Source organism: Thunnus thynnus, chromosome 11 (genome assembly GCF_963924715.1).
Source record: "Thunnus thynnus chromosome 11, fThuThy2.1, whole genome shotgun sequence".
In the NCBI taxonomy this organism is placed as follows: Eukaryota; Metazoa; Chordata; class Actinopteri; order Scombriformes; family Scombridae; genus Thunnus; species Thunnus thynnus.
This window is the reverse complement of record NC_089527.1, coordinates 1,162,717-1,178,735: the sequence shown is the minus strand read 5'-3', so window position 1 is coordinate 1,178,735 and position 16,019 is coordinate 1,162,717. Positions and strand designations below refer to the sequence as shown.

At 44.3% G+C, this 16,019-nt stretch overlaps 1 protein-coding gene across 1 annotated transcript; it reads right to left on the bottom strand.

Annotated features, from left to right (window-relative positions):
* Window positions 1-12,294: 12,294 nt before the first annotated feature.
* Window positions 12,295-15,082, bottom strand: LOC137192220 (chymotrypsinogen 2-like). Its single transcript, XM_067602753.1, has 7 exons — window positions 15,016-15,082; window positions 14,225-14,319; window positions 14,057-14,136; window positions 13,704-13,782; window positions 13,440-13,623; window positions 12,886-13,013; window positions 12,295-12,794 (listed from the first exon to the last, which is right to left on the bottom strand). Exons 1-7 carry the CDS (start codon window positions 15,065-15,067, stop codon window positions 12,633-12,635), a joined length of 780 nt encoding a protein of 259 aa, XP_067458854.1. The 5' UTR covers window positions 15,068-15,082; the 3' UTR covers window positions 12,295-12,632.
* Window positions 15,083-16,019: the final 937 nt, after the last annotated feature.

The window sequence follows — 16,019 nt, the reverse complement described above, 5'->3', positions numbered from 1 at the left end:
TCTGCGCGTGCAGGGTTCTGTTTGCGTCCTGTAGCCAGATTATCTCAACACCTGAATGTAGGCGGTCTTGACGCAGCCTGCGGTTCTCCTCTAGTACAGCCTGGTAGCTGTGTTGCAGCTGGCTCTGTTGTGCTTGGCTCTCTGCGGCTAGCAGCTGGGCTCTGCGCTGATGGAGGAGAAATATCTCGCCAAACAGGTCCGGGATGCAGGTGTACTCAACTAATCCCTGTAACAAATAATCACAGTCGCTAACACTATAGCAGTTGAGATTATCTCGCTCCTTTCTGGAGAAGCGGAGGAGGGCAGTGACGACATCCTGCATGTCTTGGTCATCTGGCCTCTGGGGAGCTACGGCTTCGGCCACGTGGGGTACCTGGTGACTCATTTTACTTGTAGTAAATGCACTTATCATAGATAATTATGAATTATGAAAACAAGATATTGTTAACCTTAATCAACAATTCGGGCACCAACTGTTGGATCTGTGAGGGACACAGTTGAGTATTTGCAATAATTATCAATTATCAAGGATAATTAACTAATTATGACAATAGAATTATTAATATGGATTAACAAATATGGGGCACCACCCGGAAACTGGGACCAATAACCAAACAAGGCAGTCTCATAAATGGGAGTTCATCTAGAATGTTAATATCTGAGAGATATCACTATTCAAGGGTGAACAGAGAAGGGTGAATTCGAGCTCTGACTCCTTCAATCAGCCACTTTTCACAATATTATACGCAATAATGACAGAAGAACTTCTCTTTAAAGGTAACAGTGTTTACACATAACGGTGTTTATTAAACGTAGCAAAATTAACAAAGTTAACAAATGCTTCATTCAATAAACAACTATCCTAAAATCTAATCCTACCAAACGAACACAAAAAGCTATGTACAGGGTTGGACACATGCAGGGGAATGCATGTGTGTGTATGTGTGTGTGTGTGTGTGTGTGTGTGTATGTGTGTGTGTGTGTGTGTGAGAGCGTGTTTGTGTGTGACAAGATGGCGACGGGGCCTGACGTGATGACGTCGTTGGTCTGTGACGCGGACGGGACTATGGGAGGAAGTCATGTCGCGCGAGAACCGGATGGCAGAAATGTGGCGGTGTCTTGGTTAGACAGAAGCAAGACGGCGCCGCCTGATGGACGGCGTCTCGCACTCACCCACTTCTGTGAAAAACACACGTGTCAGATGGCGGATAAGGAAAGACAAAGCCAAGCTTTGTCCGACGTTATCTGACCATCAGATGTGCAAAAGATGTGTGTGTGCACGCGCGTGTATGTGTTAGTCAGAAGAGAGAGGAGTGAGTGTGTGTACGGACGGCAGTCTGTAACGTTGTCTGGTTTCTGACCGACAAAGCAACTTACTTCCTGACTCACGATGGCACAAACACAGCAGTAGTCCCGAGCGGGACAAACACAAAACAGTCTAGCGTGGTGAACACAGCTAAACAGGCAGCAAACTTAAAATACTCCTAGGAGTAAAGCAGGAAAAATGGACTCGGCGGTCCGTCAACAGCACAACAAACAATAGCAAAAGCTAAGAGCTAAATGTTAAACAACAGCAACTGATGCTGATAAGAACAATCAACTAACACTGCCTCTGCCCAGACTTATGCCTCTTACTTGGGTCGCTTCAGAAAGCGAGCAGGGTGTGTGTGTAATCCGTTGTTATGTACGGCAGCTGGCTCTCAGCGGCGTGGCGGAGAGAACAGCAGAGTCAACTCTGTGAAGAAGCGTTACTTCCTTCTCGAGGGAATTTGAGGATGCTGGTTGCAGCAGTGGTCTCTCTCGGATCCGGGAATGTGTGGGGGTGAACACGGGCGAAGTCTGGTCTCGTTCGGCGAGGGGAGTCTTCGATGAGGGGAAAACATGTGTGTGGGGTACCCCCTTTAGTCAGCTGACTCACAGAGGAACAGGAGTTACCCCTAGCTCAGTGACATGGGAAAGGCGTGTGCTTCAGAGCACGTTCAGTTTTTAAAGGGGTGGTGATGTCATGGCTGCGTCATCAGGACGCTCCACTGTGCAGGAGCGTCTCTGCCAATGAGACTGTATGTTAACTGCTCCCTGCTGAGGTGTGAAAATCACAAAGCATCCTTGGAAATGGAGTTTGCAATGGACCCCCCATTGTCTGTAAGCATTTTTATTCCTTTGTCTCGGGGGAAACAAAGGAACAAGCACCTCGTGGTCAGGCCTCACAGGTTACATGTAGGCCTTCTCTGTGTGACCTCATGGTTTGAGGCCCAACAACAGTTTATTCTGCACTATGCAGAAGATGCCTCATGAATTTATCCAAAAGTAATGTAATAATCTTTAAATGAATCTTGTATTTGGGTGCCGACTAGTTCTCTGATCATTCCAGCTAATGTTTACACTGCTTTTTACTTGATGCTAACTAGTGCTGGGCGGTAGGACCAAACATTTGTATCACAGTATTTTTGTTTTTGAATGACTGGGCCTTTATATAGGTTCATAGTGGCTTATTCTACTGTCAGGAGTAAACAGAGTTTACATGAAGCACTTCAAAAGTTTGAGTCTGAGTCTGAGTGAACCGAACCACACACATCACATATTCATCCAAACACACTGGTGTGTTCACATGTATGAGGCTGACTGACTGTAAGGAAACTAAAACAACGTACAGTAACGGTTACCTGGGAGAAACTGCTGGTGTTCCTGCGGTCACTGCTCTCCTCTGCAGTCGGACCTGCTGCTGCCAGACTGTGTAACTACTAAATATGGATTTACAGCGTTTGTCAATATTGTCGTCCAAGAGGCAAATTTACGAATCCTACTATGGCGAAGGCATGAGCCGCCCTACTCTGCCTCTGATTGGCTAGTACTCGTTGCCTTCGGTGGTTGTTTTGGTTAGGTTTAGGCATGAGGAATGAGATTGGTTAGAGTTAGGGTAAGAATATCAGGGTAAGCCAATCAGAGGCAGAGTAGGGCAGGTGATGCCTTCGCAATAGTAGGATTCGTAAATTTGCATCCTGCAGATGGTTTCACCTCCACAAAATCAACTGGAAGAAAAGAGCGAGGCCGGCTGGATGAAACAGCGGTAACGTTAGTCCATTAAAACTGCACAGTGTGTATCTTGTCATTTTATCCTTGCAATTTGGAAACTTGCAGACATGAACCATTTTATTTCATCTTCAAAGTTGCTGCTTCTCTATGTTTACACATAAAAACAAACCGACTTGCAAACTGCCCTGCATGTAGTTAGCCATAATACTACTACAGGAGGCTAGTTCCTGTGTTTACTTTCATTCAAACTCAGAGTTTTGAAGCGGTGTAGGAGAATGAGTGCCAGGTCACGGTGACCTGTACCAATACGAGTGAATGGCGGAGTGAGTGGTGCGGAGAGCTGCAGATTGTGCTTCAGTGTGAGTGAAATTTCTACCTTTTTTTGCTGTTTTATGTGTCTATATTTCTTTATTTTCTTTTTTTTTTCATACACTTGCTGACAGGTGTATCTGACTGTTGTTCAGGTGTAGTTTGTGGTAGCGTGGCTACCGGCTTGGTTGGGCAGCATGCCCGTGGTGGAGGGTGGTGCGGAGTTTGAGAAGCTGACACGCCGTCATGCAGTCAAACTTGTGCCGGCAGTGAACTGTTAAGTGGAGGAGGCCACCTTAGCGGTGGGAGAGGTGGTGGGTTGCGGCAGCGTGAAGTCTGCCTCCCGCATGAATGGAGCTATTGTTATCTTCCTTGATAGCACAGCCAAAATTGTGTGCGATGTGGTGGAAACAGGTGTAGTCATACAAGACACCTTCACTCCTGTTCTCTCGCTGGTTAGTCCAGCTAGAAAGATAACCATCTCTAATGCTCCCCCATTCATTAAAAATGAAATGTTAGCTAACACCATGAAGTGTTTTGGTTGTGGTGTGGAGGGGCATTTAATCCGCTCCTGCCCGGAGAGAATGGGGGAGCCGCGGCGGGCTGCTGCCGGGGAGCCGGCTCCGGTCCCTGCTGGGGAGCTGCGCTGACCCAGGAGGACCAGCAGAGCCGCTACTCTCCTGCTGGTATAAAGAGTTTTCTGCAGGGAACGAAGGGATCCAGGCTGGTGAAAGTAGAGGATCACTTTGCAGACCTGAAGCTGTTTGTAGAGTCAGCGAAGCCTCTGACGAAAAGATCAGGAAACTTTGGAGATGATGTTCTGACAGATCTGGAAATTTATCGTCTGAAGAAAGTGCTGCTTAAAGTAAAAGCACAAATCACTGCTGATGATGATGTTTAGACGAAGGTTCTTGTGTTTTTCTCTCTTCCTGTTATGTTTTCCTACTGTCATGTTTCTTTTAAGCTTCTCCCTCTACATGTGTGAATTCAAAATAGGCACGTTAAACTTGAATGGAGCCAGGGATGATAGTAAAACAGCTGCGTTCTTTAAGCTGATGGAGCTGAAGAACATAGATGTAATGCTGCTTCAGGAAACACACAGTAGTGCAGATAATGAAAGTGACTGGAGGAGAGGATGTAATGGGGAAGTCATTCTGAGCCATAAGTCCAGCTGTAGTGGAGGAGTGGGGATTGTCTTTTCCAGGAGCCTCTTGCCTTTCTCTTGTGAAATTGAGGAAATTATTAAAGGCTGTTTATTGAAGGTCAAAGCTCAATTTGAAAATATTACTGTCGTTTTCATCAATGTTTATGCACCAACCAAGGGGGTGGATAGACTAGCGGTACTAGATGTTTTATGTGACACTATCAGGAACTGCAGTAGTGATGAGTATTTGTTTTTAGGAGGTGATTTTAACTGTACTGAAAATCCAAAGCTGGATAGAAACAACCAAGAGCCTCATCCTGCTTCATCACGCAGGTTCAGACAGTTGACTGAAGCTCATGAGTTGTCAGATGTGTGGAGGATGTTTTATAAAAGTCACAGGCAGTACACCTGGAGTCACTCTAAAGACAATGTGTTATCTCTGGCCAGGCTGGACCGTCTGTATTCTTTTAAACATCACATGAACCTTTTTAAAAGTTGTCACATTAACCCAGTGGGCTTCTCTGATCACTGTCTGGTTTTTTGCTGTGTTTTTATAAAAAATGTGCGTTTACAGAGTGCTTACTGGCATTTTAACACTGCCCTGCTTCATGACAAGGCTTTTAGAGCAGCTTTTGAATGTTTTTGGTTTACCCACAGAAAATGTAAGTCTGACTTTGCCTGTGTTCAACAGTGGTGGGATTTTGGGAAATCACAGATTAAACAGCTGTGTCAGCAGTTCACTTGTAATGTCACTAGAGACATAACCAGATCTATGAGGGACCTGGAGACTCAGGTGGTGGAACTGCAGAGTTTAGCAGGTTCTACAGGAGATCGAGGGCTTTTAGATTCCCTCAAGTCTAAAAAGTCGGCTTTGGCCAACCTGCTGGGCATCGCAGCACAGGGAGCTCTGGTCAGGTCACGGTTCCTCGACATCACGCAGATGGATGCCCCCTCTCACTTCTTCTTTGGTCTGGAGAGGAAAAATGGACAGAGAAAGATTGTTCACTCTCTGCGATCCAGCAGCAGCTCTGCAATCTCAGATTCTTCTGAGATTAGGAAATTTGCAGTCAGTTTTTATAAAGATCTGTATAAGAGTGAACTAACAGACAATCCAGATGTGTGCAGCAGCTTCTTCACCGGTCTTCCTCAGGTAATGCTGGAGCCAATGCAAAGCTGGAGGCTCCAGTATCCATTAATGAACTGTATACTGCTCTGATGAGCTTACAGAGTGGAAGAGCTCCAGGTATAGACGGTCTTCCTGTTGACTTCTATTAATCCTTCTGGTCCGTGTTGGGTGAAGACCTGTTGGAGGTTGTCACAAGCAGCCTGGAGAGAGGACGGCTGCCTCTGAGCTGCAGGAGGGTGGTCATCACTCTGCTGCCCAAGAAGGGAGACCTGCAGGAGCTGAAGAACTGGAGACCTGTTTCTCTGCTCTGCACGGACTACAAGATACTGTCCAAGGTCCTGGCCAGCAGACTCAGAGAGGTGATGGCTTCTGTCATCCACACTGATCAGACATACTGCGTGCCCGGCAGGCTGATAAGTGACAATGTCACTTTAATTCGGGATGTTTTGGAGGTCTCCAGCTCTTTGGCTGTAGACACTGGTCTGATTTCAATAGACCAGGAAAAGGCTTTTGACCGGGTTGAACACCAGTATCTATGGCAAACTTTAGCTGCTTTCGGGTTCAACCCTGGTTTCATAGCCAAGATCCAGGTTCTGTATAGTGACATTGCGAGTGTTCTGAAAATCAACGGAGGTCTGAGTGCTCCTTTCAGTGTCCAGAGGGGGGTCAGGCAGGGCTGCTCTCTGTCCGGCATGCTCTACTCTCTGGCCATCGAGCCTCTGCTCCACAAACTGAGGAATGATCTGACTGGTGTTTGTTTTCCTGACTGTGATGCCTCTTTTAAACTGTCAGCATACGCTGATGATGTCATTGTCCTGGTCAACACACAGAGAGATATTGATGTGTTAGTGAACACTGTTAATCTGTTTGGTTGCATATCCTCTGCTAAAGTAAACTGGGGGAAGAGTGAGGCTGTCATGGTGGGGGATCGGCTGGTGGATCAACTCAGGTTACCTGGAGGTCTGGTCTGGAAAAAAGGAGGGCTAAAATACCTGGGAGTTTTTCTGGGCAATGAAATGTTCTTACAGAAAAACTGGGACAATGTCTTAGAAAAGGTCAAAGGTGGGCTCATGAAATGGAAATGGCTTCTACCTAAAATGTCCTACAGAGGTCGTGTTCTTGTGATTAATAATCTGGTCTCTTCTGCTCTGTGGCACAGGTTGGCCTGCTTTGATCCTCCAGCTTCTCTTTTATCACAGATCCAAAGGGTTTTGGTTGATTTTTTTTGGGACAGGTTGCACTGGGTACCTCAGAGCGTGCTGTTTCTTCCTAAGGAGGAGGGTGGACAAGGTCTGGTCTATCTGGCCAGCAGGGGCGCTGCCTTCCGCCTTCAGTTCATTCAGAGACTGCTCACTGGGCCCACAGACCTGGTGTGGAGGACTTTATCCTGCTGCATCCTGCAGCGGTTTGGTGGTCTGGGACTGGGTTTGTCTCTGTTTCTAATGGACTCCAAGAGGTTGGACGCTTCGTCCCTGCCAGCCTTTTATAGAAGCGTCTTCTCAGTGTGGACTTTGCTGAGGAAGCAGAGGCAGGAGCAGGATGACTCTCTGTACTGGCTCCTACAGGAACCTGTACTGTTTGGAGGACTTTTGGATTGTCCCAGCTGGGGTGGACCTACTCTATCCAGACTCCTTCACACTGCAGGAGTTTCTACTCTGGGGCAGGTGGTGGAGCTGGCAGGACCTCGGTTGGATGATCCTGTTGGACTAGCTGCTCGGATGGGAGTGAGATCTACACGAGTTATAAACCAGTTACTGAAACATTGGAAACAGAAGCTGACAGGACATCAATGCCTTCTGTTAACTGACTTTTGTGATGGCGCACTGCTGCCAAACTGTATGGACCCCTATCCCACCATTGGACTGTTTCCGGATTTCAAAAACTGTTCTGGTCCTTTACTTGAGCCTGTCGACCCTGTGGGAGCTTCTTTGGAGGACGCCTCAGGAAAGACTCTGTATAAGTTGATGGTTAAAACCTTGAACCAGAACAAACTGAATGGACGCAGTGACACCCCGTGGAGGACGTATCTGGACTTAGACCCTGACGTCAAACCAGCATGGAGGTCTTTGTATAAACCTCCTTTAACAAAGAAACATGCGGACCTGCAGTGGAGGATCCTACATGGCATTGTAGCAGTGAACTCTTTTATCTCTGCTTTTAATGCTGCTGTGGAGGAGAAATGCCCCTTCTGCAGCCAAAGAGAGACGGTGTTTCACTGTTTCTCAGAGTGCTCTCGTCTGACGGCTCTGTTTGTGTTGTTGGAAACCATTTTTAGCAGATATGGAGAAATTTTTATGAAGCAGGTTTTTATTTGTGGTTTTAAATACACTCGCCAACAGAAGAACAAGTGTCAGATATTGAACTTTGTTTTGGGACAGGCAAAAATGGCGGTGTATGTGAGCCGCAGGAGGAAGGTGGAGGAAGAGCTGAATGTTGATGTGGTTCCTGTTTTTGTCAGAATGGTGAAGTCCAGACTACTGGTAGAGTTTAGTTTTTACAGAGCTGCTCATGACCTGGAGACTTTCCAGCTGATTTGGGGTTATGGGGGGGTGCTCTGCTCTGTAATAGATGGACAGTTGAGTTTTGGACATGTGCTGATGTAACTTTGATACCTGATATGTGATTATATTATGTATGTGTTAATGTAGTGTATTACGTTTTTTTACAGTGTACATAGTGGATAATAAATGTTGAGTTTAAAAATCAAATCAAAATCCCTCTCTCTCTCTCTCTCCCTCTCTCTCTGTCCCTCTTTCTCTCCCTCTCTCCCTCCCTCCCTCTCTCTCTCTCTCTCTCTCTCTCTCTCTCTCTCTCTCCCTCTCTCTCTCTGGTGCTGTTGAGCCGGGGAGGAAGTGCCGACTTTGAATGTTGTGTTTACACAACTGACTAATCCTGCGTAGTATGCCTTTAAGTAGAGCACTTGAGTAAATGTACTTAGTTACTGTGTGAGAAACAGAGCTCTACATGAAGACCAGCAGAAGAAGAAGAGGCGACACGATGCAGAGCGGTCACTAGAGTTTATTTGAGGGGAAACAGCATCACGTTTTCTTCTGTACAATATTCAACAATCACCTCCAACAGAAGCCCTCAAACTGCCCACAGACAGTGAACGCACCACGCTGCCCAGGAGAATAATCAGGGGTTTAATTGGAATAAATCAAACAGGAATTTATTGGTTTTCATGTGAAATATCAAACAGTAGAGTCGTCCTGCAGCAGCAAACAAACATCACATCCAGCTGTAATCCTACATTTCCTACACTAAGTGTAAGTTAGTGTAGGATTATATAAATATTATCTGCCATTGTTACATATTTGGGGTCATTTATATTAATATTTGGAGTGATTTATATTAATATTTGGGGTGATGTATTAACCTATTGTAACTTATTTTCTCTTATTTCTAATTAACATGTACAATTTAAAAAATAAGAATTCAATATCCACCTCTACTTAAAAAGGAAAGAAAAAGAAGAAAAAGTCAGATGTTGACAGAAGTTGTGAACCCTGCTGTACATTTTTTTAATATTTTAATAATAAACAGTTAATATATTTATCTATCACATGATATCAGTATGATATTAAAGTGAAAGTGTGTCCTGTCCAGAGTCTCTGACATTACAGAATAATGGTAATAATGATAATGTTGATGACCTGCTTTATTTTTGTGTACAGTCCTGTTGAATAATAGAAGCTGTGATGAAACAGCTCAGCCGTAGGCTTGTAGAGGACAGTCACTGCAAATGTACGCAGGTCAACAGGTGGCAGAAATGCTGCTACTTTGAGCCCAGCAGAGGGCAGTGTTGACTGTGGAATGGTTCAGTGTCAATAGTCTCATACAGTGTGGAGGAGGATGCATCATGTTTATTGATATTAGATTATAATGTCTCACAGGTTATTACCATGTTGGTGCTTGTTATATATGTATATAATGCTACCAGCTTAGATCATTATTTCATACTTTTTATTCTCTCCACTTCAGTTGAAAGTGTGTGCTGACTGTGTGGCAGTGATAAATAAAGTGTTCAGAGCTTCAGTGGCGTCCTCTTGTGTTTCTAACTGGACATGTTGCAGTGGGACAGCATGTCTAACCACTATGAAGTGATGGTGGTGAACTCATTAAGCCACTTCAACAATAGAAGACATCATCAATAATACTGATTTAAGTCAAGCAGATCAGTTTATTCAACTCTGAAATATCACTTTACTGTCAGAATATTGTTCAAGTATTTTACTGATGTTAGATAATGTAAAGTATATTCACTAAACCTAAATATACATCATATATAAAACACTAAATATAATAATAATAATAGTAATAATAGTAGAGTATTATTACTTTTCCTTTCTTTTTAGAGTTGCAAAGTTTGTTAAATGACTAATCGATCCTTTTAAATTGTATATGTGTCTGTTTTTTAATTAATTAATTAATTTTATTGTATTTGTTTCAACTACTGGTGTGTCCGTCTACTTTATTCCTCTTTCTTTAGATGATGCTGCAGAACAACAAACAATAAACTGTGAGGATTTCTTTTACAGGACGTACAATCTGACAGGTGTTGAGTCGATTCATATCTCTGATTGGCTCCTCCTCCTATGTAGCAGAAAGCAGCAGCTTCAGACTGCTCTGAACGCTAAGTTTCCGACGGTTTTTTCTACTTTCAGCCCGAGCTGATGTCAGTTTGTGACGGATTTCTTTATATGGACATCTGCTACGTGCACCTGCTACCTGCAGGATGCTCAGCTGTCTGCTGCTCTGCTGCTGCTTTAGTCTGTTGCGTCTCTCCTCCGCTCTGGTTCATTGAAATCTGCAGCTGGACACTGAGCCCGCCTACCTGTCCGACATTGGTCAGTGATGTCACAGTCACCTGTCCAATCAGAGGGCTCAAACAGCCACCTGACAAGGGTCAAAGTTTGATTTTTGTTCAATAATTTTAATCTCAAAAGGAGGAATAAAATTAAATAAAATGTTTGAAAAGAAAACAGAAAAACATAATGACTGATAATGTTAAAATATTAAAAATACAACAGAATAGAAAATAATAACTGTCAGTCATCATCAGTTTTCAGAATCACAAACACATAAAATACTACATAAAATTATTGATAATATAAATAAGCAGAGTATGTAATGAAACTGGAAAACCCCAAATTCTGCTTCTTCTTTTATGTTAAACTGTGTACATGAGGCTCACGCATGGCTTCACAATCAATAAATTGATAAATGATATTAAATGATATTAATAAATTAAATGAATAAATGACATCCACACGTACAAACAATAATCTGATGAACAGACTGTGAATATTTATGTTTGTTTGTGTAAAAACAGTTTTATGTTTGTTTTCTGCGTTCTGTCCTGCAGAGAGAAGCCACGCCAACGACCTTGTACATGATCCCGCCCTCTTACCTGTCGTCTCTGTGGAGGATCACTTCCTGTTGGACGCAGGCTCCTATGACGAGGTGGGTGTGGCCTAAAGAGAGATAAAGTTCACCACAAAGGTTTCAGACTCACAGTGAATGTTTCCTGTTCTCCAGAACTCCTTGGCAGCCTTGCAGCTGCAGAGTCTGATCACAGTTATGTCTTGTTTATCTGCAGCCCTGCTGCAACACCCGCAACACCTGCAACACCCGCAACACCTGCAACACCTGCAACACCTGCGACACCCGCAACACCTGCGACACCTGTGACACCTGTGACACCTGCAACACCCGCAACACCTGCAACACCTGTGACACCTGCAACACCCGCAACACCTGCAACACCTGCAACACCTGCGACACCCGCAACACCTGTGACACCTGCAACACCTGTGACACCTGCAACACCCGCAACACCTGCAACACCTGTGACACCTGCAACACCTGCAACACCCGCAACACCTGTGACACCTGCAACACTTGCAACACCTGCAACACCTGCAACACGTGCGACACCTGCAACACGTGCGACACCTGCCACACCTGCAACACGTGCGACACCTGCCACACCTGCAACACGTGCGACACCTGCCACACCTGCAACACCTGCGACACCTGCCACACCTGCAACACCTGTGACATTTGCAACACCTGCAACACCCGCAGCACCCGCAACACCCGCAACACCTGCAACACCTGCAACACCTGCTATTGCCGCTTCTTTTATGCCATCTGCTACTGCTGCCATGTAGGCCACGCCTGCCCGCAGACGCGCCTGACGGAGTAAATGTGTCTTTGTCTTTGTGGGATAAATGAGTAAATTAATGTTACTTTGACATGTTTTGTGTCAGTGATTCAATCACTTTATCAAATGAGGACGACATGTTGAAATGCTGAACAGGACGTCCTGTGATCTGAGACACAAACCAGCAGCAGTCAGCTCTGTTATACATCACAATCATCTTTAAAAAACCTGCTAATCAACACAAAGAAAAACAGAACAGTTGATAGAAAGACAGCAGCTCATCCAGTCAGCTGGACTGAATCTCCACGTGCATTCTGGGAGTGATTGACAGCTCAGATTACATGTTTAGAAAAGATCAGGATTCCACATTTAACTGCACTTCAACTCCAGCTGAGAACAACTATTACTGATGAAATGATAATATTACAACCTGTAGATTAAATTAGATCATTAATATCATTGATTCAAGAGGAGTGGAACAACCTTAATGGGGATCAGTAAAGAGACGGAAAGAGATGCTGTAATAAGATTGATGCTTTATTAAAGGGAAAAGACAAACTGTAAATGTCTCGTTAAAACAAAGAAAATACATTTTTATAGGTTTATTTATTTATAATTGCTTCAGCAGAGAAAGCCTTTCAGATTTCTGTAGAATAAAAATAAAGTCACTTTCCTGGTGACGTCTTACTTTAATAAACTTTTGACATGTGGTCTGTTTGTCTTTATGCTAAGCTAAGCTAACTGTTTCCCCCTGCTTCCACTCCTATGCTAAGCTAAGATAGCTGTTTTCCCCTACTTGCAGTCTAATGCTAAGCTAAGCTAGCTGAACTTCATTTTGAGCAAGTGAAACTCTCTCAGTTGGCGGCGATGGTCCGGTCTATCCAGGCGCGCAGTGCTGTGACGCGGGCGTACACACCAGGCGACATGGAATCGCAGGAGGCTCTTCCAAAGGACACGACACCAACCAGAGTCCAGGCACCAGCCTTCTGACAGACCAGAGGACCTCCAGAGTCGCCCTGAAAACAAACACAAACACAAAATAAGCACACAAACAAACAAATAACATGTTGCTAATATGCTTGTTGGTGGTTAGTGTGCAGCACCCACCCTGCAGCTGGAGGTTCCGTTGGCTCCGGCACAGATCATCTTGGAGGTGATAGAGAAGTTGAATCGACGGCACTGACTATTGCTCAGCAGGGGGAGGGCTGCCTGCTGCAGCCGGGTGGCCGGGTTACCTGCAACACATCAACACATCACACTGATGTCTATACTGCCCCCAGTGGTCAAAGCATGCCATGTTTCCTGTGTTAACACACCCTTAGTGGTCTGAGAAGCTGTACAGGTGAGATTTAATCAGGTATAAGGCACTGACAATAATAATAATAATAATAATAATAATAATAAATATAGCCGTAAGTGGCAATTTGGGGGTTCAAGCCTTTTTGCATTCAACAAAAGGAAGCAGCTCGATCAGCCAAAATTAAAGTCGTGAGCAGCAATGAACAGGTTTCACAAAGGTGACCAAAGTCACTTCAGCTACCTTAGTTCTGTTTAAAGTAGTGAGACACTAATAATAATAATAATAATAATGATAATAATAATAATAATAATAATAATAATAATAATAATAATAATAATGATGATAATAATAATAAAGTCACCATTGCTGCTGGTCCGGCCCCAGCCGGTGGTCATGCACATTATGCCTGCAGGGACGTTGTCTCTGGTTTCGGCCACGCACACGGCTGAAACATGCCTGTTTATCTGGGCGGGGCTGGCCAGCTTGATGAGCTGGATGTCGTTGTTAAAGCGCCTGGTTTTGTTGTATTCGGGGTGTGTGAACACCTGACAGGAAATTACATCATTAGCTGGTGAACGCGCAGGAGCTCACGAGACATGATGAAGTCCTGCTGCTTGTTGCTCACCTTGCCGACGCTCATCACCTGGACGTCTTCGGTGGAGGAGGAGCGGTCATGTGCTCCGAGAACCACACGGATCGACCACCTGCAGGAAAAGATGTGAGTGAAATCAGCCAATAAAAAATCACCTGAGAAACACCTGAGCAACAGGAGGCGGAGCCTAATGTCAGCTGCTGGCTGAAGCTCATATTCAGAAGAGGAACACTGATCATACAGCAGGTTTAACTGAGCAGCAGATTGAGTTCAGCTGTCAAACTGTCTTTATTTAAACATTTATAAAGTTTAAAGTTGCATTTAAACATTGGTTGACAGGACAGGTGAGGGTTAAAGGTTAAAGGTTAAAGATTATTGGTGTTTACCTGACGGAACAGTGAGCAGCGGTTACCACCCAGTTCTGGTTGATGAGGGAGCCTCCGCAGAAGTGGAAGCCACTGCTTTTCTGAAACAACCACATGTTAATGAATACAACTCATTTGTGTGTGTGTGTGTGTGTGTGTGTGTGTGTGTGTGTGTGTGTGTGTGTGTACCTGCAGGTACACCTGCCAGGGCCAGGAGTGAGGCTTCGCCTCCTCGCCGTTCACGATATCAGAGTAACCGCTGATGTCGGGGGGGATGGCGGAACCTGGTGAAATCATCATAACGATATCATCATAATGACATCATCATAATGACATCATCATAAAGACATCATCACAAAGACATCATTAACAACAACATGAGTCAGGAAGTTTGTTCCTGATCTTTGCGAACAGACGACACAAAACACCTCGACTCACATTTTCAGTACGAAACGATTGTTAATAAGATCAATACTTTTAAAGTGATCAGCCAATAAACACGGATCGATCTCAGACTGTGTCCAGTTATCTTCAGACACTTATAAAAATCATTTTATCTTCATAAAGTCTTACGGCCTCACCACCCTGCACACGTGGGATCTCTTGTGATGTGGGAAGCTGAGCAGGATGGGGCCTGGTTAGTACTTGGATGGGAGACCTCCTGGGAATACCAGGAGCTGTGAGCTGTCTCTCTCCTCTCTCCTCCTGTTGCTTTCTGCAGGTATTTCTGCCTCCAGAGCTGTTCAACACCCACTGCTACAATTATTATTATTAGTCTTATTATGATTATTACCATTATTATTACTATACATCTCTATGTGGAACTTGCATTGTTCTCTCTCTCCTCTCAACCGGTCGGTAGATGATGGCCGCCCACCCAGAGCCGCTAAATATTAAATCTATAAATAAATATAATAGTTGTAAATTAAAAACAAGCAGCTCAGTCTACCCAGCATGCTTCACTCCCTCAGCTGTCTTACCGTAGGCGTCGCCGGCGAAGGCGAAGCAGGAGAGGATCCACAGGAAGACCATGGCTCGAACATGAAAGCTCCGTCTGAGAGACAAACCTTTATACAGACAAGGAGCGACAGGATTGGACAGGAGGGACGTGTGTGTGTGGTGTGTGTGGTGTGTGTGTGTGTGTGTGTGTGTTTCTATGGTGCAACCACTGTTCTGTGTAATTAACTGAGAAGATGTGCAGGAAGATCTTGTGAAACATATTTATGTAAAAGTCTCTGATGTCTGTTGTGAAAACTTCCACAGTTAAACGTGTGACAGTAGTTTTCTGTCATTGTAGTGCAATGCCTACCAAGTTGTTTAAAAGTGTTCTCAACTGTTTGGTAGATGATGTCCTTGAATGCCTCTTTACTCTCTGGAATCTTCCCCACAGCTCTCAAACATACTTTAGTAACATCATTGTTAAAAAAGAGCAATCTTGATCCGTTTGTCCTTGAGAACTATAGACCAATCTCAAACCTACCATGTCTGGGGAAAAGTCTTTAAAAGGTTGTATATCAACAATTACACATGTATCTGTCACATAACAATTTATTTGATGTTTACCAGTCTGGTTTTAGAGTTGACCACAGTACAGAAACTGCCCTGGTCAGAGTTCAGAGATAACCATGAAGTTTCTGTTCTGGTACTTCTTGACCTCAGTGCAGCTTTCGATAGGGTTGATCATGTTATTCTTCTTCAGTGCCTTGAACGCTGTTTAGGTCTTAGAGGCACTGTTCTTAACTGGTTTTCTTCTTACCTTACTGGTAGATCTTTTTCTGTTTCTGTTGGTAACTTTGAATCAGATGAAGTCAGAATTCCATATGGAGTCCCTCAAGGATCAATTCTTGGTCCTCTACTGTTTAATTTGTACATGCTCCCACTTGGGTCCATCATTCAACAATACAACATATCATATCACTCCTATGCTGACGACACACTGTTATACATCTGTTTCTGCCAACCACCTTAACCCAGTGAATGATCT